Source organism: Geospiza fortis, unplaced genomic scaffold (assembly GCF_000277835.1).
Source record: "Geospiza fortis unplaced genomic scaffold, GeoFor_1.0 scaffold100, whole genome shotgun sequence".
NCBI lineage: Eukaryota > Metazoa > Chordata > Aves > Passeriformes > Thraupidae > Geospiza > Geospiza fortis.
The window spans coordinates 5048871-5074312 of NW_005054350.1; the positions used below are offsets into that span (position 1 = coordinate 5048871).

A 25442-nucleotide genomic window follows, 5' to 3' on the forward strand; every position below is an offset into this window, starting at 1 on the left:
CGTCATCTTGGCTGGAAGTAAGTCTGAAGATGCACATCAGTCAGATTTACAGAAAACTGTGAGTTCAAACTGCCCTTAACCTGCCTGCAGTCCATTGACTACTTTCCTTTCCTCTCATTTAACATTACTGATGCAGTATCTCCTTCTGTGTCTTCCAGGGACAACTTCCTTAAATCACCTTTCTTCCAGCCTGCAGAACCCAAAGTGTGAAGCTTTTTTCCCCGAGGAAGTAGAAATGGCTGTGGCAGCTTATCTTTGATGTGTTTTAGCAGAATATTTTCACTTATCAGTCAGGTACCTGATGCCCTGGCAGTTGAGCCTTAGGGGGATATCTTTTTTTCAACTCCTGTTTTTTTGGAAAGTAGATTATTCTGCAGTTTCTTCTCTTGTAAACAGAAGGTTGCTATTTGCTCCCCAGAGGCTGTTTTTGTACTCCTTAGCACAGCCATGGAAGTGGCTAAGATGCAGAGCCATCTCTGTCTGCCTTGAAATGTGGTGGGTTTGGGTTTTTTTGAGGTACGTTTGATTTTCTAGATTGTAGGGTTTTTTCTTTTATGCTCGAGGATTTTTGCAGGATTTCTTTATTTATTACTTTTTGTAGATGTGTGTTTTTCATCTGCTTTTTTAGTCTGGATTTTAATATATAAGTATATATATTTTTTTTTCTGTGCATGTCCCTTTTCAAAATTGGCAAAATGCCTGGAGGACTAGGCAGGGTGACAGCGCTGTGCATGGCACCAGGCTGTGTGGAAGCAGGGAGCAGTGCAGCTCTCCCTGCTGCCCTAAGGAGAGCACCTGAAAGTGACTCATCTCCCAGGCCAGATGGTTCCATTTTAGCAATATGCATTGAGGTGCAGTCGATTTCTGCATTTTGTTCAGAGAGCATAAATCCCATCATCTGAGGGTTTTTTTGCCTTGTGTGTAATGACAGTTAAGTTGTAGTTGAATTGTGTGTGCAGTTCCTGAGGTGAACAGGACCTGTTGAGACCAGAGGATAGTCCAGGCCATCCTCTTGACTGTGAATGGAGCACAGTGTTCACTGGAGGAGTATTGGGGTTTAAATCCCAGAGTTTAGAGTCTGCAATTAACATAGCCCAACCTAATTCCATCACTTACTCATGTACTCTTCCACTAGTCCAGTAAAATGAAGGATTATATCTGATCCCTTTAGGTATTTTCTAGTTACTTCAAGGTAAAACACTTCTGTGTTGAAAAATGAGACAACTTTTGGATGCTTTATTTATGCAGTAGTGGTTCAGGCCTAGGAATCTGAGAGAGTGTTTGAAGCTTTTCCTAAGGAGGATTGAGTGTTTTCAGTTTCAGAGTGCCTGAATCCCCCTTTCATGTAACAGCTGAAGATCATCTCCAGTGAAGAGGAGAAATGGCTTTGTCCTTTCTCCTCCACCCAGCATGTCATGGATCCATCCCTTTTTTTTTCTGCTCTGTTTGATGATTCCCAAGAAGCAGAGGGGAAGGAAAGGCTTGCTTTATTGTCAGCATTTCCCTAGAGCATTTGATCTACAGCCTGAGGGATGTGGACTCTGTTGCTGAACTCTGATAAGGGATTTTCTCATGCCAGAAGTGTTAGCAGTGCCAATAATTCAGTCTTCATCGTGTCCCTAAGGATATGGGGTTTGGGGAAATGTGCATCCTTGCTCTGAGCACTGCTAAAGGGCGCTGGTTCTTCTGTGGAGCAGTATCAGGGGATGCTGCCAGACATCCTGCTGAGTTACCTCCTGGGTGCCTTTCCTGAGGAAAGATTTGAGCTGTGTACCTCAGTTGTCAGGATTTCCTGAGCAGAAAGGGAGGTGGCTCCCCAGCTGCCATCTGTTGGTTCATGGTTTTCAAAAGCTGTATCATCACTCAACCTTCACCTGCTTGGTAGAATACCAGATTGGTTCTTCACAGGCTATTTTCATTGTTTGCCATTTAATCTTTTGGCTCACTCATCTTGCATTTTCTTCAGGAGAATTCTTCACAGGAAACTCCTTTTATTCCCATGTCCTGCTTGCAGCTCTGCCTTACTCCTGCTCGCTGTTTTCCACAGCAGCCTCTCCCTTCAGTTCTTTCTCCCCCCAGGGACCCATCAGGATTTGGTATGGCCATTTCCTCGCCACACTTGCCTGCAGATTTCATGCCAATAAAACTGGCAAATGTCTGCAACTCTGTAGAGGGGGGGGTTTGTTTATAACCAAGACATGGGCAAGGCTTGGAAACTGGGTTTGTTTTTCTGCTCTGAATGTCCCAGATGGCTACTGCACAAGTTCCTGGCCCCGTGGGTTCATTAGGACAACAGAACAGCAGGGTACTTGTTAGAGCCTTGTTAGTGCTCAGTCCCTTGTCCCTGTACTGCCAGAGGTCAGGCTGCAGAGGTGGCTGATTGGAACTGGGAGTGGAGGGGCAGGAGGGCAGAGTGTGTCCCATGGCTCAGGCACTCTCTGACTGAGTTCCCTCCTACTGGCAAAGACTCCTGTTAGTCCCTTGTCTTTTGCTGGGGAAGCTGGTGTACAGCTCACGTTTTCTGACCTGGTTTCAGCCCTTTGTTGTGAAGGATGAGGAGTCTGAGGCAGGCAGGTGGGCAGAAGCTGGTTGTATATTCCATTTACACTGTCCTCCCTTTTACTGATGGGAAGGGTTTGTCTACCTGTCTGTGCCACTGTGGAATGGCTATTTGAAGTGATTAATCATTTCTTTATGTGCAGAGTTAGGACTTGCTGAGAGACTGCCTTAAAATGACAAAGTATGACAAAAAACTTCATTTTGCATGATCTTCTCCCCCTGCCCGAGTGCCTTCAGATTCTGCCTGTTAGTTTTAATTAACATTCTATTTAGATCAGAAAAATAAATAAAGAGCCCAAGTTAATGGGATTATTTTAGGGTTCAGTTGCTGTTGAGGTCGGGCTACATCTAGCTGATTAAAATACCCTGTCACTTAGCAGAGATAAACAACCAAATGTTTAAACATCTTACAGCTCTCTGATCATTGTCTGCTTGAAATTCTGTGACCCATTTCTGCAGACATATAGTAACGTCTCTGTGTGGGAAATGCTTAAAGGGATTACCTGCAGGTGCTTTGGGACTGTGACTGTGACAAGTGAAGGTACTGAGCACACTTCTCTGCATGTTTTTTAGCAAGGCTGAGAGGAGGAGAGATGCACTGTTTGAACATCAAAAGGAATCTCATTTATTTTTCAATCAGTCTGGGTTTGTGGTGTAAGAAAAACCCAAACTCAATTTGAGTAAGGTACCGACAAAGGCACAAATGGGGCCAAGCCATTTCTCTTGTACTGGTCATTGATCTCATGGTTTCTTCTTCTGGTCTCTTGGCTGAGGGTTTTGGGTTTGTTTTTAGTTTTTTCCAGTCACCTCCTGGATCTTTGTGCCTGGCACTGTTTCCTGTAGGCAGTGCTGTCAGCAGAAATGTCTTGCCCCCATCTCCCTCAAGGCCCTGCACTGGGATAAGCACAGGCAGTGACTCTCAGTAGTGGGAGTGTGCAGCAGTGGGAGCTCATTGGGACTCCCAGGCACATCCCCTGTGTGCCAGCAAGTGGTGTTCAGTGGTGCAGAAACGTGGGATGCAGTATTCCCATCTCTCAAATCAAAATGCTGGGATTGCAGACTGCCATGGTGACCTGCAGAGTTGTAGATGAACAAGGCTATGGCTGTGCTCAAGGCTCCCTTCCCCCTCCAAGGACCAGCTGTGGTTCCTCTCCTGGACTAGGGAGTTCAGAGAAAAGGCATTTGGGAAGGGGAAGGTCCATGCAGAGCAGCCCAGTTTGCAGGGTTGGTCTGAGAACTCTTGTGGTTCGGATGGGGAATTTTTCCAGGCTGTGGGAGCAGGGTTGTCTGGTTTAGTATCATATGTTAGTGCAGTGTAATCCTTTGGCAGAGCTTCCAGCTCACGCTGTTAAGGCAGCAACACAAGGAACTCCAGAGGAAACGTGGCAGCAAGTCCTTTGTGTCAGCAGTGACAGTGCCAATGCCGAGTGCTCCAGGTGGGGCCTGTCCTGACAGGTTCTGTGGGTCTCCACCTCTGGGAGAGGGTGGGGCAGCAGCCGAGGGCTTCCTCCGAGGGACAGGAAAGACAGCAAGACAGCCATGCTCTGGCGCAGGGCACTGTGCTGTGGCTGCTGCTGTTGGGAGCGTGTTTTAAAGAACACAGTGGAGAACTTGTGCTGTTGGATATAAGGCATGTTTGGTCTGGATGAGGCATTTTTCCTTGTGCAGATGAAGCATTGGGAGTAAGAGCTGCTTGCTGAGAAATGAAAACCTCGACAGATGAAGTTTGGTCAGATCTTTTTGGCAGAGGTTCAGGTTGACGTTTTAATTGTTATCTATTTTTTTAATTGAAAGAAATTAGCTTTACATGGTCAGGTAGCAAATTCTTGACTTCAGTACAGAGATTTTAAAAATTGCTAGTTAACTCATTAATCTGAGGGGACAGAGAAATAAAAGTCCCCCCAGTGCTAGTGTAGGAAAAATGAATAGAGGTGGAAACCTTTTCTACAGGAGTCCTTTATGTCCATGGTAAAGGACAGTGAATTTCTGGAGGCCCATCTAACATTTTATTTTTTTTTTTGTTATCCTTCAGTGTATAAAACAACTCCAGTTCTTTTTAGCTGTTCAGACAATACCAGTTCACTTCAGGCTGCTGTTTGTCAGGTAAAAAGTAGGAGGGAAAAATCCTGCTTGGTGTGCCAGATGTCTGAGGCTGTTCCGAGTACAGCTGCAGTATTTCAATGGGTATAAAAGCTGTTGTGATTTCAGTAACCTGTGGGCAAGCCCCCCTTTGTGTCCTGCCTCACTGGCACAGGAATCCCAATGATTTGTTCATATGGTGCTTCCTGATCCCTTGGGCTTCTGACTGTTGGATGTGACCGATCTGTTCCGGGCCTGTGTTGGAAAGGGCTGTCAAAACAAGCCAGGTGTGTCATTGTCACCCATCCCATCACCTGGGCCACCTCCACTGGAAGTGCTCAGATTTTAAGAAGGAAGCCAATGGGCCAATCACTCACAAATGTTAAGTCCAGAACAGTGGAATTAACATTGTGAGTCTGTTCCTGCCTCTTTTCGGTAAATGTAAATCAGTCTGGCATTTTGTCCAAAGGGTTTGACAGAGATTCTGCTGCTGCACTTGGCACACACAGGCTCTAAGGTGTTGCAAAGAGGCTTATTTTAAGTCAGCTCAAACGATACTTTGATTTATAGAACCTGATCCTTTAGGACATGTATGTGCTTTATGCAGGTGGCCAGGCTGCTCAGGTGTTTTTTTATGGCCCTTGGGATTGAGAAATATATAATGTGATCTGAACAGCACACTCAGATTATTGTGCTGTAGTTACTTTCCACTTTATTTGAAATTAGCTTTGGCTTTTTTTGGCTAATGATTCACAACTGCCACATGCAGGCTTTCAAATGGCTGCTGCTCTGTGGCTTTTCACTGCAGGGAGTGGGGTGAGGAAGCTGCTTCTGTGCTTGGGGTAGTCAGGCCCCTCTGCGGAGAACGAGCAGGAGCCCAGCCCCAGCCTCACCTGTGCTGAGGCACAGAACAATTCAAATATCTCTCAGGTGGTTTGCTACCAAGTTTCTGCTTACAGGAGCTGTGCTGCTGCAGGGGCAGCAGCTCCACCTGTTTCAGACCTTACTCTGAGTAATTTTTCATAGAAACTTCTCAGCTGCAGGCACCCACCTGAAAAGAGTAACTCTGATCTGAATTATGAAGTAGATGAAGGAGAAACTACTTTCAAATGGCTGTTGAATTTATTTGCTTGATAAATACAATCCTAACAAAATAAAAGTTAACCAATATTAAGAGATTTGTCTGAAGAACATTAGAAAAATCCATGACAATTCAATAGGAATTAGTGTGAATTAAACAAACAAACAAAAAGTTTAAATATTGCCAGCAAATATAAAATGTATGTAACGAAGGCAAGGGAGAATGCTTTAGTTTACATTTGTAATCTGATCACATTTTCTGTGTTTATAAACTTTTTTCCAAATTTTAAAAAAATACTATGCTGTTTTTTCTATAACATATCAAAGCATTATTTGTACAAAAATCAAATCATGGCCAACGATTCACAACAGTGCAATAGATAAAGAATACAACCACATCCAACAGGTGCTGAAAATAAATATCCAGATTAAAAAATAAGATAGCCTATATGCACTCTGTGGAGTTTCTGTCTATACTATGGATTGAGGGCTGAGTCCAATGAGCATATCCGAAACATTAAAGGGCCCTTAAATGCCAGTGTGGGTGGAGGATTTTGAAGGGCAGAAGCATTAAAAACAGCTAAACCCAAACCAAGTCCCTGGTAGTGGTGGTTGGTTTGTTAAACACCAACAAGAGGAGGCTATTGCTGAACCCCCGGTGCCTCTCGTTGGCGTGGCTCTGCAGGCTCCTTTGGAATCCCAAGTGCCTGGCATTTGTGCAGGGGCAATGCTGTATTGCTTGGTCAGGCAGATACGTCCTAAAGACATGACCACTCCCATCCCTGCCTACAAGCAGTGGCTTTTTCCAAGAGATGGAAACATTTAAAATGGATGAAGACAAAGCGCTTGGCTACACGGCAGCAGTGTGAACAGGTAACCACGCATCATTAACCACGCCCCTCAAACAGGAGTGATGGGCGTGGTTAATGATGAGTCAGTGAGTTACCTACACCGCTACAGGACATGGACATTTCCATTATTCAGGGACATAAATAACATCTCTCAAGTTTTTACACTTATTCAGTACATCTCAGAACAGAAATGAAGCTTAAGGGCATGTTAGGTAAACATGATACCCCACAGTCTCCCACCGTTTCAGCCAACCCAGAATAAATTTAAAGCTCCCTTGTATATAATCTGCATCAGAAAGGTATCAAAGGCACAAGCAAGAAGTGACTAGGTTAATAAGCAGAGATAATGGTGAATGAAGATGAACAGATCCACAAGGCAAATCATTAGTAAGTGTAGGTGGGTTTTGTTTTACTGAAAAGGAGATCTTCCAATTCTGCTCCAGTGAATGTAAATAATGATTTTGGTTTGAAATAAAACTGTTACTGAATTATTTTGAATCACCTGAAGGAAACCAGTCTTGAAATAATCTGATACTAACTGGAAAACTCTTCTGGCCTCTCCAAACTCACCTGAGTCTGATGAGTAGAAGCCACAAGTATTAGAGACAAAAGTCTCCAGGGCTTAAAAGAAAAGTTTCTTTACAGAATGTACACAGCCACCAATAATTTGTGCAGTTTGACTCAAATTACAGTAATTTGCACAGTTCGGTTGATTTTGTGCATAGCCAAGGAGCCGGATCAAATGGGAGTTTCTTTCCTGTCTTTACTTGGGGATGGCTTGACTTGCTGCTCCTTGCTTGCTTTTGGCTGCTCTTTGGCTGCTTTTGTCTCCAGGACAGTGTCTCTCTGCTGCTGGGAAATGCCCCCACGCTTTTCCGGCTCCTCTTCCTCCTGGCCCTGCTGCTCGGATTTTGCGCGCTGCAGCAGGCGGAGCTGCACCCGCAGCTCGATGATGGCCTCGCGCTCCTCGTGAATCGCTTGGTTCAGGTGATTGTTCTTGATCTTTTAAGGAAAGGGAACAAATGTCAGGGAATGACAATATGTTCCTCTGACACAGCAGTGCTGTAGCTCAGGGGTGTTTAGCACTGCTGGCCCAGGCAGCAACAGGGACTCACGCACAGCAGTGATTTAAAAGCTGGGCAAAACTGATGCACACAACCAGTTCACACCTGTGCAATCACATAAGCACCACAGGAGAGAACCAGTGAATGCTAAGAACCAAATCCTACCTCCAGTTCCTCGTTCTGTCTCTGCAGATCCTCCAGGATGACCTGCAGCTCTTCCTCATCTTCACTCTCACTTTCACTCTCGGAAGAGTATTCCTCGGTTTCACTGCGGCCGTGCTGCTGGCGACTGAAAGAGCAAGGGCAAATTCCACTTTAAACACTTCCTTGAGTCTGCCAGAACTGTGGCAACATAAGAGACTTAACTTTCATCCCCTCAATCATCTGCCAGTGGTTTAAAGAGCAAAATCAGACTTCCCTTTCAAAGCTTAATTTAATAAAGCAGTGATTTCATAGGGGGATTTTTTTAGTGCACAGGGTCAAGTTTCCTTTAGATCATAATTCCATTGTTAAAACAATAGAAAATATCCTTCAAGATTCACATTTGTCAAGACTTCAATAAAAACGAGTGGCTTTCAACTGTGATGTTCACTTTTAAGTGTGGTTTGTAGTATTCTTTCAGCAAAGCATTTATGTACTTTTAATCCCAGCATGCTGTCCTGGCTGGGCTCTGCTGTGAGCTGTCCCCTTTACCTTTGTATTTCAGCTATTTCTGCTCGGAGCCGATCTATTTCTTCCTTCTCGGAGGCGATCTGTCTCCGCAGAAACTGCTCCATGGCCAGCAGCTCTTCTTGTTCTGTTAAAATCTCGTTCTCCTGCAATGATCAGTTAGTTCACTTAGAGCCTGGACTTTATTTCCTACAGGAACGTACAATAAGTATGAGATGGTGCTCTTCTCTGAAATACTTCCAGTGGCAGTGGTTAGCATGTCTGCTTTGAACTTTGATCCATCAAAACCTCAAAGCAAATAAAAAGTTCAAATCCAGCAATGTCTGTTCTAAATCCTCAAGATAATCGCCATACTGAATAATTGTGGAGATGACACACCAAATCCTGGCATGTTTGGCTGCCTGTCCTTAAATCACAGGGGAAAGCTCTGGCCAACCAGTAAAATAACTAGAAAAACTGAATTACATGTCTTTGATCTTCTCCCCTCTGTACTTTCCTCCTTATATTCATTTTCAAAGCTACTGGGGGAAGCAACAGAAGGCAAAAAAGCCAAAATAGTTGCCTTATTTCCTTTGATCAGCAGGAAAGCCGTTAACAGTACTGAACCTGACTACATTGGGAAGTAGTGCTTTCTAAGTACATGAACAACAAAAGCCACTTTTTTTCTTTCACAGTGTCTCCTTTCTGCTGTTAACAAGAGTCTCCTCAGCTCTGGGCTCACTCTTGTAGTCAGCATTCCTTCCCTGCTTCACTGACCATTAAAACAAAGCCTTGTGGTTTTAATGGACACAGAGACCCCTCTGAGCCTGTCCCCAATGTCCCCTCTGCATCAGAAGGCACAAAGGAGTGTTTAATAGATCTGAAATATAAAATACCATTACCAGGCAAACAGGTAAGTGCCTGCCAGCTACCTGTGCAAGCAGAATATTTATAACTTCTTCATTCTCATTCATTTCTTCTTTGGAGACATCCTCCTTTGAAAGGCTAGCAATTTCTTGTGCAATCTTTGTTTCACACTCCTGCCAGAGAAAGAAAACAACATTTAAAATGACAGCTTCCCTGGTCAGTGTATTTACTCTAAAAAATATTTTTTTGAATGCATTATTTTCCAAATTTAGAACCACCATCACAGTTGTCTTCCAAATTTTGAGTATGGTCTGTCCCATCTGTGGGACATAAAATCGTTTAAAAAATACTTCTCAGATTTGTTAACCTCAAGTCTTCCAGTAATTCCTCTTGGTACTCTAGGACTCAATGCAATGAGCATGTGCCCTAGCAAACATTAAGGTTTTCATCACACACACATTTTTTGTGAACAGCTGTGAAGATCTCCCTGTCCCTAGGAGAGCCAGCTAAGCAGAAAACACAATTGCTCATCAGGCATGTAAAGTTAAAATGAGAAAATCTGCAGCAAAGAAGACTGAAAGGTGTTTTGATCTGACTAGGTGCCTCTGCACTGTTATGGATTAGGATCCATGATTTAGGTGTCTGGCCAATAAACAGGAAAGTTACCCACCTGTCTCTTAGCTTCTCTTAGTTTCCTTTTAAGAGCTGTTAAGATTCTCTGCACCTCCCAGAGTCTCTCTTCTTTGGATAAGTCTTTTATCCCTGCCTGCAAGTCTCTGTGTAAACAGTTCAGAAGGAACTCCTAGAAAGATTGCCAAAGAAATTCTCTTTAAATAAATTGTAGCAGAGCAGATTGAGAAGTAAGATCTTTCTTGCTTTTGTGGCAGTGGGCTGGGAGTTCTGGTTTCAAACCTTGACATGTCCATGAACAAGTGTTAACACACACCCAGCATGGATCCAGAGCCAGCTGAAGAGCAGTATAAAGAAACCACCCTCCCTAATGGGCTCTCCTGACCCTCCTCCCACAACCGAAGTATTGACCACATAGCAAAGCTATGGATGTCCATGGACGACACAGCTATGAGCATCACAAGACCATAACAACTTCCCACACATGAAAAAGGAAAGGAAATCATCAAGCTCTTCCCAGTGGTCTCACCGATAGGATAATTGTGATGGACTTAAAGCACACGTTACAAACTTAGGAGAATTTTCTGCTGAATGTATAAAAGCCAGGGCAAAGATAAACAGAAAAACATTCAAGTAATTGCCAACCTGTCGCCTGATTTCTTCTTTGATGCTCTCTTGTGTTTCTGGAAGTGCTGGCATTGTTGCCATATTTGACCAGCGAAGAGGTTTTGTCACCTGCTTGAGGGTCACATTTCCAAAGAACTCTTGAACATGTGTAAAAAAAACATACAGAACACGGTTGCTGATCTGAAAAGGACAGGAGAATATTGGTTAAGATGATTTATTCACATCATCTTTATCTGCAAAGAACAGTGTCCTCCAGAAACAGTAGCCTTTAGTAAATCTTTCTGTGAGCCACAGTCATGTCAGTCTGTTTTGAGATTAAAATCTGGATTGAAAAGTATCTTTACTTTCAACAATGCAGTGTTGGCCTCAAGGGATCACTTCACTGTTTCTCCTACCTGTGCATCTGAGACATTTTCATACTAAACTCAGCATCTTCACATCTCTTAACCTACCAGAATTATTTCTCTCACTGATACACGTAGAAATGCATTAAATCTCTTTGTATTCACGTAAAGACAGATAGTAAGAGGGAACATCAACCCTACTGTGTTATACCTGATGGCTGGCTACACCTTCTCTCTCTTCCCCCAAACTTTAAGTATTCTCTACAGCTTCTCTCTCAGATGACTTAATATAGTAGAAAAAAGTAGTATGAAAGTATCTTTCACTATATTCCTTGTTTTAACCTGAGACAGAAGCAAGTATATTTATTTTGATACTTTATCTTCCACTGACATTTAAAAAATTATCCTAAAACAAATATTAGAGTTGTGTCATTACCTGCACTTCAATTGCTAAGATCTAGTTACCAACAAAACATGATTGGGCCTGCATTGTTTTACCCTAATTGTTACTTATTTTCCTAGCTAGAGAGGTGTCTGGCATAGCAAAAAAGCCAGGAATAACAGCTGGCCCTTCTGCTACTGGGCCTCCACCTGGACTCTAATTATAAAGTCAGGTTTTTCTAACTTGTGGGGTTTGCTCTAGAAGATCCACACCCAGTAATGCCACGTTTTCATCATGCACAGGGACTAATTCTGAGCTGTATTTAATTAAATATTTCCAAGATGTCTATTAAGGAATCAAGCAATCCAGAAACCACAAAATCTTACTGGAAAACCAAGTCAGTTGTTATTCCCCAGCCATTTGGCTGCAGACAACAAAGCCATTTTGCCTAAGTCACTACTGCACCAGGAAGATCTACATGCAGGACAGGGTTCATTAGCTTGATATTAAAATTAAGCAACAATATCTTAACTAAACTATCACTGAATCAAAACCTCACAGAAATTGTGTAGCTGTATGAATTATTGAGCAAAATCAACATTAAATGACTTCTCATGACAGAATTGAAAGACAGAAGTCTTTGTAGTACTCTGATAATAACCCAAATATGAGACCCACAGTATGCAAGCCCACATGCAGAAAATCTTTTGTTCCCTCTTTCCCAGCATTTTGGGTTCCTGAGGCATAAAGAAGAGCTGTAAGTTAGCTAAACTGTATCAGACAATACCCAATTCCCACCTGCAAAAGAATTCCTACAAAGAAATCTTTCTTGGGCTGCAGTTCTGCTCTAAGCCTTGCAGTGTGGAGCACGTACCTGGACAGTAGGGCTGAGCACTATAGAAATATTCTGGATGTTCATTTTTGTTTCCAGTTCCTTTGCAATAACATGGTCCATATGCACAATCAGCCAAGAAATCAGGAGATGGTTACACTCTGGCAGCTCTTTGAGCAGCTTCTGGCACTCCTGAACTTTCTCAGCTTCTGTGCTCTTTCCACAAGCATCTTCAAAGCGGGGCATGAGCTCTTTGGTAAGCAGATTTTCGGGCAGTTCCCGTAGGTACTGTTTGAGCAAGCTGGCAACTGTGTTGGGCTCATATTCCTCCAGGTTTGGAGATTCCTCGCGATCATAGGCTGCTTTCAGCTCGTCAACTTTTGATTTTATTCCTTAAAATAGTTAGATCAAGAATTAAGAGAAAATTTGACTGTAAATATCTAACAGTTATATTTAAACTTTTCTTTTTGGAGATGCCTTTATTTCACCTCTCCTTACAATTTCAGATAATTGAGAAGCACCTTTTAAAAGTTATCCACATGTAACAAAGTGAAAATCGTGACTCAAAATTACATGGTCACTGGTTCTAAAAGCACTGACTACTCCTATGAAGCAAAACCAAAGCGCTGACAGAGCTTTGAATCAGAGCTGGTGCCAGCATTCTCTTTCATCAAGGAACATAAAATAGGGTGAGGAGAAGCTGGGAAACTCGAGATCAGTTGTGTATTTGCATTAAGCTTCTTTCTGGCTGTTCAATTACCCATCCCTAACCCAGGCAGGAAATATGTTTTTAGTTCAGATGCTGTGCAACAAGCTCTACCTATAACAGCTTTCCTTTGTCAAAACAAACCCCACACTTTTTAGTTTCCAGATTTCCAGCTGGCCCTCCTCAGCAGAGGAATCTCACACAGGATCCTTGATTTGAGGCACCACATGATTAAAAGTGTGTTCACTATTATTCAACCCAGCCAAGATTTTCTACAACGTGTTTGTATAAACTCAGTGACATTCCAATCTTCCTAAGCTTGGGGAAATTTCATTCTTGCAGCTCCAACACCCACTCGGATTACACCAACTTGGTGCACAGCCCTGGCTTGGCTTATACTCAATGAGCACAACTGGGCACACTCAGCCCTGGAAAATGCCAGGAAAACACGCTCAGTTTCACGGCCAAAATGAGCCACCACAACAGCTGCAGGCCACTAAGGCATGGCAATGCTCCCTCTGAGCTCTCAATTTAAACAACCCTACATGCACAAGAGGGAGCTGTTGCACTGGAGAACACGTACAAAGGACACAGCAGAAATTAAGGAAAACACACCTGTGAAAACTCCCAACACATTGTGTGTAAAAAACCAAGCAACCAAAATGTGTCATTAGGCAGGACTAAGCAACTGCTTAAGGTGCTGCAGTATTTCTGCATGCTTACCAAACACCATGCAGATGAACAGCAAGAAGACAGCCAATGAAGCCTTTAAAATAATTTCATTACTGGTTTACAGTGATGGGTAACTTGATTCAAAATGCTTTTCCTGAAATTCCTTTCCTTGCTTGCTCTTGTCCCCTTCAATGTACCCACAGAAGTACTTACAGGAGCTGCATTTCTGGTGCAGCTCACAAATAAAGGGACTGTTTTGTCTAACATGACTTAAACTGAGGTTTCACTTATGTAAGCTGGTGTTACACAACTACCGCAGTTAATTAGCTGCTAACCTTAGTGAAACTTGCATTTTCTGCTTATTAACAAATTTGCTCAGAGAAAAGAAGTTTTCAAGAAATAAATATACAATGGGACTAAATGGAAAAAGCAACTTAGTGGGAAGCACAAGCAATGAAATGGTTATAGCTCATCTTTGCTTTTGCAATCAGCTACCATTGTATTTCTAAAGCAGAAGAAAGAATACAAGTTGGCCACACTAACACATTTTATTAATCGCTACCATCCCATGACAAAAGGCCAAAATAGTTGTGTTTTTACTGCCATTGAGTAGTACACCAAATTACCAATTTTTTCTGGTGCTTCAGACCTACAAGTTTGCTTAACTTTGGCTACCTAATTACCTTCTGGATAATTAATGGAACTATAAACAGTGTACCTAGATGTTGGAAGTGATAAAATAATAAGAAATTTGGAAGTAAAGACCTTAGGAACCTGCATATCAGTGTGCTCAGAGTACCTGAAACTCTGTAGATGCCTTCACATTTCATGCCATACTTCTCTACATAATCTATACATTCACGGAAAACTGCTGGCAGGCGGATGCCATCGTACATCATGGTCCTGTCTACTGCATCAGACAAAGGAATGCCAAACACGGGTCTGTGACTTGGAACATCCACTTGAGGTATCTCTGTCTCCTGAATTGGCTTTTTCTTTTTCTTCTTCTCTTTCCACTGTTTTACAACATCTGCTGCAGTTAAGTCTTTTGACTTTTTCTCTTTGTGTTTGTCTTCCTTGTGTTTTTCTTCCTTGTGTTTTTCATCTTTGGGTTTCTCTTTTATTTTAAAATCCTTCTCCTTCTTTTTGGAAAAGCTGGGTTTCTTGAAGACATGTATTCCCTTGGAGCGCTTCAACTTGGAAGGACTTTCAGCTTCATCTCCGGAACTGTCCTCTTGAAATGCAGCGTAGCCTTCCGCTGTTGGACAAAGCAGGAGAAGGGAAGGGGACAGCTGTGAGTCTGTTTACTTTCCAGACAGCAACAACAAGAAGTTGCATGTAAGGAGGAGAGGGAAGAAACAACATGAATTAAAAAACAGTGCCTGTCTGACTCCTCAGAAGGTTTTCTTTAGTGACACACTTGAGTGGATAAGGATTAAATCAAGTTGTATAATTACATCAAAGATAAGCCACAGAGCTCCTGAACGATCTAAACAATGAATAGTTTATATACTTACTCATAATGGCTATGTCCATCTTATGGGCTAGATTCCCATCTAATAGTCAAGGAAATGCAAAATAAAAACAACTGTCTGGCAACTTCTCTATGTTCCTGCAATCAACAGTATAAGAGTTGCTGTTAAGGATCATCTGCTGCGTACACAGAAGTCTAACAAATTTCAATTAACAACAAACTAAACTCCAGTGACTTAAAGCCCCAATCCTTTTCTAGAATATTATTAATTTAAAGACAAGTATGAAGTTAATAAAGTTTCAGCCTCAAACAAAATACAAAAAACTCCACCCCAAACATATACCAAAAAAGCACTAGCACTTACTTTTCACCAGATGAATAACACAATTTCAGTAACACTAGAACAATACCTGCCCATGAAAGTACAGATTTGCCTTAAAAAGCACATGGGAGAGATTCAAACAAGTCCCTGGGCTGAGCACACCACTCCAGCAGCAAACATCCAAGTGCTGTCTAAAACATGCACCAGGTGCTTTTAAGTCGTTACGCCTCTGCAGCTGGCCCTGCCTCACCTTCAGGCAAGAACACAGAAGTCTTTAAAGGTGGATTACAAAAAAACCCCAACAAACACACCAACAAAAAAAACCAATCCACAAACAAACCCAGCAACATGCAATCCAACACAACTTTCAAGTCCACTAATTCTAATTTTACACACCCAGTACCCCATATAAGAAAAGTAAGCCTGAAACCTGGTCAACAAAAGTACATTGGACACGCCATGTGCTCCAGCCAGGTCCCCCAAGGCAGTGGGCAGCAAGCCCCCATTAGGAGCCCTTTGAGGCTCTTCTACTGCCTACAGGCAGATCCTCTGCTTGAGTGAGGCAGCACTGACAGCCAAGTGCTCCTGCTGCCTGAATAGTTTTGTGCAGAGGAAAATTACCCTCTTGATAATATCCGAGCATATCACACGAGACAATAGGCTATAATTTTTTCCAAGTGGAATATCTGCAGAAGAACCAGGGGGCATTTAGTCTGTCCTCCTTCCAATTCTGAACTATACCAGACTGCAGAGTCTCTCGGCATTTTTCAGCATATAAAAGAACTGTCTCTATTTTGGAGCCTCCTTGATTGCTCTGTAGAAGATAGCTTGTAATAGTCAAACAAATATAATAAATGTATTAAAGCACGGAACTACTACAAGATAATTGCAATTGTTGAATCAGCTCAGTCTTTGCAGCTGATACTCTTCCCTAGGACTACCAAACACACACTTTCCTAGAAGACTGAAAAAGACTCTAGAACTGTTCCTGTCCAAGTGGATTTTAACATAAAAATGCAAACATTAACTGAAGGCCAACCAGCAGCCAGGACTTCTCCTCCCTGCTTACTGGCTATGTCACTTACTGGTTTTTGTAAACTAAACCCAGAAATGGGCAAGGATTCAAATCTCACTCTGGTACAGAAGCAACTGCAGATCCACCAGCTACAGAACAAAGCAGTAGCACCCATCCTCAGTATGTTTTATGAGAATGAGATGGAGTTGGCACCAAGGTTCAAGATGAACTTCAGAGATGTAATTTCCAAACAGAGAGCCAGATGTTCCCCAGAGAGAGCCTGGAACAATCTGCCATCAGTGTTTCCTCCTGGGTAGCTGTGACAGCTCCCAGCCACACAGCGTGGGGCTCCCACATGCACACCAGGAAGTGTCAGCACTGGAACACAGGCTGGGAGGTCGGTGCCACCAACAGAGCACCGCTCACATGTCCCAACATTGCACTCTGTAACACAAGCCCCAGTGCCTTCCTAGGCCTGTGGTAATGTAACACCGGCAAGAGAACATTACTGAAACTGGTATTTCTTGAATTCATGAGAAGACATGAAGGAGCAAGTTAAATACAAACCCAGCCTTTTAAAATTTGTCTCAGTAACATAAGTCAACAAAGTTTAGAAACATAAACTAATACAGATTCACACAGAATATCCCAAGAGAGGATTTGCATGTCTTTCAAGAACAGCCTGATTTTTTTTTACTATACTTTTGGTTATAAAATTGCTGTACCCCTTTCACCAGTGATACAATATATTGAAATATAAACAACTTAAATTTATACAGAAGAAAAATTACCAAAAGTGCTTGAAAAATCAGGTAATTTTAAATATGAAAAGACTATTACCCAGGGTATAATAAACTGGTATTTCTGTCCACTGTTTCCTGAAGACTTCCAGTACTAATAGCCCCCATTTTTCCCATCACTCTATGCCACTGACATCTTCCTCCATCTATATGAGAACAGTACTAATGTAATAAATACTCCAATTTCACCAGCATAATGACACAGCATAATCTGCCAGTTCCTTTTGTTAGACCTTCCTTCCATAAGCATGCCTTCATTGCAGTTATTTTAAATGTAATGCTTCAAGTTACATTTCATGTAATGTAATGCTTGAAGTTCCCTTATCTTACTGAAAATTATAAAAAACCCTATCATCATCATCATCATTATTATTATTATTTTTTTTTTTTTCCAGTGTTACTCTGGAAAAATCTAGTTTACAGGCTTATAATCTTTGTCATGCAGCAAGTCCAGTGTCTCTATCAGTCTGCATACTTGGGAATACTTCTGTGTTCTCACAACAAAGCACTAAAGTCATGCTGCAGTATTTACTGTTAACTCCAAGGGTGGCATTATTCAGAACTACCACTTATCAAACCTACTGCAAGAGACATCTTGTCCATCGGGTCTCTGATGGGTTTTTTAAAGTAATTTACAACTCTACAGTTGATTTGGCTCCCCAGGGAAATCTGCAGCATCTGTAATTAATTAATTGAAAGAAAACATGGATGGCTTTTACATATGAAAGAATTAGTAGGTCAAATATGACTGAAGTGCAGTGCAAGCATGAGTTGCTAATGTCAGTTTGTCAGAGGGGTTGTCATTAGATTGTACAGCATTTCTAAGTAAAACTAAGACACACAAATGTTCAACAAGCTTGAATAGATGTCTTCTACTTCCTCTCCTTGCCCACAAGATGCATTTTCATTATCAACAGAAACTTCCACCTTACAGACACTACCAACACTCACTATCCAACTTTCATTTAGATCAGTTTGTCTTTAATATTCACGTGACTCGCTGATGTCAGCACAGCACTCCCAAACAAATTCTGCATGCAGATTACTCTGCAGCAGCATGCCAGCAGAGCAAATGAAGCTGAAGAAAGGAATTTGTCTTACTTTATTTTGATTTAAAATAATCACTGGCATTGAAAGGCAGACTTTTAAACTATCTGCAAATGGTGCTTTGCTACATAAACACACAGTGGTACATAGAAATATACAGTGATTTCTCAGCAGAACAGGATGTAGCAACACACAAAGATAAACCCTGATATGAAGGGCCTCTAATCTTTATCAGGTGTAGAAAATTCTAATAATCTTTTAGTCTGTAGATCTGAAAACTGTATTCAGAGCTTCTCCACACACCGGACAGTAAAAATAATGTTTTGTTTGCAATAGCAGTGGTTTGGTTTCAGTCCTCATCTACAGTCCAAAGGAACACAGAGGACACCCCCTGTCCAACACATCAAGGATCTGTCTTTCAAAAACATTTCCTGAAATTTTCAGAAGAGTTCATATCGATGATTCTACTAACCTTTCATGTGGTAGTTTAGTACAATCCAAACAATTCTCCATTTACTTGAGAATGGTACAAAGAAAATCAAGATTCTTGTAAACAAAAAAAATCCTAGCTGTATATTAAACCCATTCTGCCCATCAGCATCAATCTCAGAAGTAAAATGAAAAAGCAGAGTAAGATCTACTACATACAAACTCTATCTACAGAAATTCTAATGAGAAGAAGAGCTTCTTCAGAAGTATTTTACCATAACATTTTTCTTCTGCAAGGAACTGCATATTTTATGGCTTTATCAACATGTGATTAGTGACAGGTGGTTAAACATTTTCAAAATCAATTACAATAGTTGCTGTTTCAGATGATCCATTACTGCTTAACACAGATCCATTTTTGCTCTCCTGCTGTCACAGGACAAGTTCTGTTTGAGTCAGGGAACAGATCTGATTTGAAATTATGCCAGTAAAAAGAAAATTCCTTTTAATCCCTAGTAAGTCTCCTAATCTAACTCACTCTACAGCCAACCAACACCCAGTCTATCATAAAAGAGGGGAGAATAAAAATTAGTGGTTGAAACATTTTTCCAGTAGCTGATATTCCTCACAAAAAACAATATTCAATTGAATTTTCTATTACTTTCAAAACACTTTTAGCACTTTTCCCCCAGAATAATTACTGTGTATTCTTAGGTTACTGAAACTAACATGAAAAAAATCAAATAATTAAATAACTATATTTATTATCAAAGATATGGAAAAGGATATTTTGCTAGCACACAAAAATGCTTTTTGATATAGGTGATAATAATGAAGCTAAGAGTACATTACTCTTGCAGAAATTACTTACCTGAAAAACCAAACTGAGTAACTTTGGGGTATTTAACCTTCCCTTCCCTGCTGCTCTTCAAGCACTTCTGAAGTTTACATTTAGAGTATTATCAAAATAGCTCAAGATTTTTGTGGGATTAAACTTAGATACAGTTTCAAGTGTTAGAATGACCTTGTCATTAATTCACTAATATTGCAAGTTCAATAAACACTCACTCTGTCATAATGTAATGTTAACTTGTTTTTTTTTCACTGACATGTTCAGTTATATTTGTTTATACCCCAAATAATATCATCATGGCAGGTTGTGCACTACTCAAAACCAAAGCAGGTAGCCAGAAAAAATTAAAGCAAACAATCTGAAGACATACAACAGAATTGAAAAGGTGAAATAAAATGAAGAATCAAAAGGATGGGAGGAATAACAAAGGCCAAATCTGGAAGGAAAACTCTTAAAATCTACCATGATAAGCAACTGTACAGAACACTTGTAATTTAGACAGGTAAAGTGTCTGTTGAGGGTATATTTACAATATTGATTATTTTTGGAGTGTATGAGATGGACTGAAAGCCTGGTATGTAATCTACTCTTCTATCTGACTGGCAGTTATATGACAGACACATATTAGGGCCAAGAAATGCTGAATGCCCCTTACATTAGTGCTGCAAGAGATGATTTTTTTCTCCAATATTTTGCATTTTTATGTTCTTTGAGGACTTTTTCATACCTTTAAAGGTTCTTTTAAGTAACAGAAATTGCTTTACATCAGCTATAAAATGAGCTATAAAATGTGTTGCAATCTCTTGTGGAAAAAAAACAGTTGCAGTGCCAATGTGCACAGACCTGTGTGGATTTGCTGAAGTAGCATTTTTCCTCCTAAACAACAGCCTTCAGCTACACTATCACCATGAGACATCCTGAATTCCATACAAAGAAACCCACACAATGAAAAATGTTGGCATCTACCAGTTCCAGACTTAGAGGTGTGCAATACAGAGCTCTAACAGAAAGCTGGACAGTAAAAAAGCAACTACTGATAGCCTGAATTTAGACCTATCCAATCAATACCAAATTTTCACTGCTAATCCAGTAATCTGTATTAGGTCAATATGGTTTACAATACAGAAAATCACTAAGGAATCCCTTTTCTAAAAACCTGTAGGAATTTCAACTGTTGGTTTTAACTTGAGGATGCATCTTTGAGTTACAATATTCTTTAGGCACACAGTTTTTAGTTAAAATAGCCATAGCCCTTCTTAACTGTGGTAGAAACAATTCCTGCATGCCAGGAAACTGGTTTGATTAAAAGCAGTGCAGTGACAGCAGAATGATTCTTAAGGAGTGATTGTTTAAATATGTGCATGCATATTACAAATAGTCATCATATTAATTCTAACAGAATACTGTCTCACTGTTTCTGATCTTCCAAATTCCACATGTAAGAAGTAGCAGAATACACTGGCAGCAGAGATATAGACATTTTGAAATTTTGCTAAAACAAATATTACTTACAAAGTACTAGCACTTGGGCTGTGATATTTAGGTTTCAGAGACTTGGACAGGAAGGGTTGTTCTGGTATTGAGAGTGTTCATTATCAGCTTAGTATTTCCAAGTGCTTTGTTCTTTCAGAATATGTAGAAAACCTTTCTGGAATAAAAACTATTTCATGTTTCAAAAATTTTCTGCACAAATCTAAAAGTGACGGAAGTCATAGTTCTGTTGTTTTGGAGGAGGGGTAAGCATTTAAGAAATTTCCACTCTGGATACCGATACACTGACAAAGGATTCTATAGTCAAAGCTTTACCTTCTTCTAACCTTTGCTCAGTGAGTTCTGGAAAATTCAGATCTCAGTGTTGGTTTCCACATTTTTGACCTCTGCAATAATACTTTGGCACTGCTGGAGGAAACTGCATGATCAGACTAAACTGAGAAGCAAGAGAAAAAAAAACAACAGAGATTTTATGACTGCTCGAATAATGGTGCAGTGTGCACATGAAAACTTGGGATGGCACACTGAATAAGGCAAACACTGAATAAGGGAGACACATGGGAAAAGGGCTACAGTTCTTGAAACTGCTTCTTCCAAATTCACAAGTGTACAATTCAGATCAGACATACAGTTTTATTCTAGCTGGCACCTCAGCTATGACTAAAAATTGCTGTATTTGGAAACACATTTGAAAACCTCCACTTAGAACGTGAAGAACCACCCCATGCCAGAATTTACCAATGCATCATGAAAAGTTTTGAATAAATGCATCCATTAGTAATTCTGGGCACATGCTTGGCACCTGAATCGCACAACAAAAGAAAATTAGGGTGTGGAGTTTTTTGCAAGAGAAACGGGCACTGCACAAAGTCTGCTTGTAGCAGACTAAATTAACTTCCTCTACATTGAAACAAATTTAAAAGAACCCACTGGGAATACTTAGCAATTTTGAGAGAGAAAAAAGGAAAGAGAACTTGAAAGCATTGAATTAAAAAGAGAAGTTGTCTACTCACTTCTTTTTTCTTTTTTCTTAAATTTTCCTTTCTTCTTCCCATGCTCCTTTTCATCATCAGACACTATATCTGGAGGCTCATGTAAGCTGTCGTGAGGTGGTGAGGGCTCACCGGTGCGGTACAATCCGGGGAATTTTGTAGGACTGATCTCTTCAGAGCTGGGAGTACGAGCAAGTCCCCCACTGTGTTCTACCCGACGGTGTTCACTGGGGCTGCTTGTGGGAGGCAGGAAGCACTCGGTCATTCTGATACCCAGATAGCAAAGTGAAATCTTCCGCTACCTGTCCATCACACCTGCATCAGAAGAAAACAAAAAGATAACCCACACGATTTTAAGCAATGGGTTTCAGAGCACCTGGTTTAGAGTTTTACCCTGAAATCATAACCAGCAATACCTTCTACAATGAGAGTTCCAACTTCTGTCAAGACACAGTAACACATCAGGCCTTCAGCTCAATGTTTACAGAATTTGTTCATTAACTCCTGAGCCATATTAACATGAGATCTGCCATTTTAGCCATTTCTACTCTATGATATATAAAACATATATATTAAGTATCTGAATATTTTAACTGTTGAAATAATTCTTACAAAATTCATAGACAGCTTGCATACTGATTCGTAGTATTTACTACAAATTAGTTTGCTAACTTCAGATTTTTTTTACATCAAATAGATTTGCCTGGAAGCTCAGAGTGTTTGTGAGCACTGCCCTTAAGGCAAAGATCATTTTCTTCTTTCCCAAGCATATTTTATAGATGCAAATAAGAACTTGCCTAGCCTGTTGCAATAAGAGGGGAAATAAAACAAATACAGCTGAAGTGAATCCATCTTTTAATTATGCTGCTGCAAATTAAAGAAGGTAAAAAAATAATGATTATGCTTTTCTGGTATACAACAATTTCCCCTCTGAAGAGGCTGGATCAGGTCATCTGCACCCAGATGCTGGTATATCGCTTGGGAGTTATGGCCAAATAAAAGCTTATACAAAAATTGCTAAAGGAAACCAATGCATAAATTCTCAGCAGTGGAACTCATAAGTAAAATATCTTCCTAGCACAGATAAATTTCAGAAATTCCACAGAATGGATAGGCTGCATGGGACACTGCACCTCTGGAGTCCACTTGGCTGGATTTGGCCCCTTGTGTCTAAATGGTCACAAAGGACACATTCCACAACACTCTTCAGCAGTATCACTCAAGTCCAGGGCTTTTATTTACAGCGTGGTAGCATACAGAAAAAATATGTCATGGTGTTGTATTCTGCCCATGTTAATTCTGACCAGTTAATAACTATAGACAAGTCTAGCTAAGTGGGTTTTAGGGAGGGCGATTTGTTCACTTTTTTGGGGTTGGAATTTTAATTTTTTTTTAAATTCTCATCTTTCAGCTCTCTGTATGCAGATCAGAGTGAAATTTTAGAGTATGTATGCAACAGTATCTCCCTGCAGGAGATCACTCACAGTGCTTATGGAAATTACCAGTTACTCAGATCAGAATTTGAATAGGGCACAGTAAGACACAGAATTATGATGAGAAAATATTAATGAAATCTTTATTTAATACTGTTCATTCCTTATTCTAGCTAAAGCAGAGGCACTGGTTAAAAATTAAGACAATGCAGTGTATTTGCAAATGCAACAAATTAAGACTGTACTTATGTTTCTTATTTTTTTATTTTACAGCTTCAAGAAAGCATTAGTTTCCTATATGTAACATTGCCTAGGCCTTTAAATAAGGCAAAAAATTTTATGATGCTCAAATTATATCAAAACCTATCAGCAGAAGAGAGCTTTTAAGTCTACTGAAAAAACCTCTTCCACTTTACTAATGGATGTTAATGTTCTACTGCCATATAAATCTTTACATTTCCTTTGGCTTTTACCATTTTCTTCTGACAGCAATAAAAGACTGAAAAAATCATGGACCTTCTAGGCATTTTGAGAAGGAATATTTCTAACAGGCTTGCTCTTCTGCCAATATCTCCCTCTCAGACTTTTTCTTCCCAATCTGTTACTGCTTCAGTACTGTCTCCCCTCTGCAGCAGGTTCCTTCCCTCAAATTGCTTCTTTTCACCTGTGCAGTTCTCATGTGTCAGGAGATTCAATAACTCACTGCTGCCACATGAGGAAGGTCACACTACTCCCCCCATTAACTCTCCTCTGCCTCCAATTGCAGCAGTTTGCTCTTTTTGAGATGATTCAAGTTGCTAGCTGCTCCAACAGGCTTCTGCTGCTGAGCTGGCTTGTGGAAAAGCTCAACAAGCACTAGCAACGAAAAACAGAGAAGTGGCAGAACCACCATGATAGGAGGGCAAACTCTGTCTTTGGGCACCTCTGTTTTGTCATACCAAACACATAGCTTCATCTCCTCAGATTTCAGTTATTTCTTAATATTTATAACTTAAAACTTTGATTTCTTTACCACCAAGTGTCAGTATTCCCGTAGCTCTTGTCTTGACTTACCACTCTGTTTCACCCTCAGTGTATCATAGACAATCTGATCTTCATCTGCTTTGGTCTCTGTGATTCAAGCTCAGTTTCCAACTTTCCCCTCATCTTGTTTTTCATTTGGGCAGTTCCTACTTTCCTGCTGCACACCACTTCCTTGCAGATAAAGTTCTTTCCCTTCTTCCTCTGTTTCTTCTATCTGAGTAGCTACCAGTCTCCACTTCTTCCTGAATGTTCTCTGCTGCTGCTTTTTGTTACCTCATGATTATCTACCTCATCTTTTCACCTTTTCCCCATTTCTCCCACTGGCTCTCATTCTCTCCCCAGTACCACAAGAAGTCCCTTCTTACCTCCCTGCCAACAGCAGGCTCCTTGACTCCCACCACTTCTCCTTCACTTGACATTTGACTCTTCTTCCACAGGAGCCACAAATGCTGTTACACGACAGGATCAGAGAGCTTCTCGCAGCTCAGGCACCTTCTCAGACCTAGGTACTTTTTTTCAATACTGCCAAAATGCACTTTCTTGAACCACCTTCCTGCTCAACACTGAGTCACTCTTTCAGAATAACTGAATGTCAAATAGAAGCCTTCACTGAACATGGGCAAAATCGTGACCTTTCCTCCATCCCCCAAGGAAAGACTAAATTATAGGAGATTTTAAACACGGAAAGAAGGTACATCATTAACACAAAATCTCCTAGCCATCATGCCATCACCACCTTTCTAGACTACAGACTAAGCACAGGAAAGTGGGTCAGGGAAAGGAAGGAAGATGTCTGCACAGGCAAAATAATGTGGTTTTTCAAGCCTCCTTTTTGAAAATAACCAAACTCTTTCCTAAAAAAATTCAGTCTGAGCTGCATATTTAGTAAGTAAAGATGAGGTTTGGGAAAAACATAAAAAAAGGAAGACATAGAGACATGACAGCCAGCTTTAATAGATACCACTTTCAACAGTGTATCATCTAAGTCAGTATGAACACATTAAAAAGAAGCACAGCCTGAAAGACCAAATTCAGCTCTTTCATTCAGTACAGAAGGCTCCATTATTTCTGTTTTGCACTGAGTCTGTACTGTGACTTTGTGCTCTGTAACCAATTGCAACAGCAGAAGCAAATTAGAGCAGGTGATTGCATGCGCAGATGTTATTTTGTAAAGCTTCTGGGTGGAATGAAGGATGTGGATTTTTTCTGCAACAAGTATTAT

General features: G+C 40.8%; 1 protein-coding gene across 1 annotated transcript; it reads right to left on the reverse strand.

Annotated features, from left to right (window-relative positions):
* Positions 1 to 5740: 5740 nt before the first annotated feature.
* RALBP1 (ralA binding protein 1) lies at positions 5741 to 22076 on the reverse strand. The gene is made up of 9 exons (XM_005423348.2): positions 21786 to 22076; positions 14141 to 14599; positions 12006 to 12355; positions 10424 to 10585; positions 9819 to 9950; positions 9214 to 9321; positions 8327 to 8448; positions 7799 to 7922; positions 5741 to 7571 (listed from the first exon to the last, which is right to left on the reverse strand). Exons 1-9 carry the CDS (start codon positions 22027 to 22029, stop codon positions 7308 to 7310), a joined length of 1965 nt encoding a protein of 654 aa, XP_005423405.1. The 5' UTR covers positions 22030 to 22076; the 3' UTR covers positions 5741 to 7307.
* Between the last annotated feature and the right edge of the window lie 3366 nt (positions 22077 to 25442).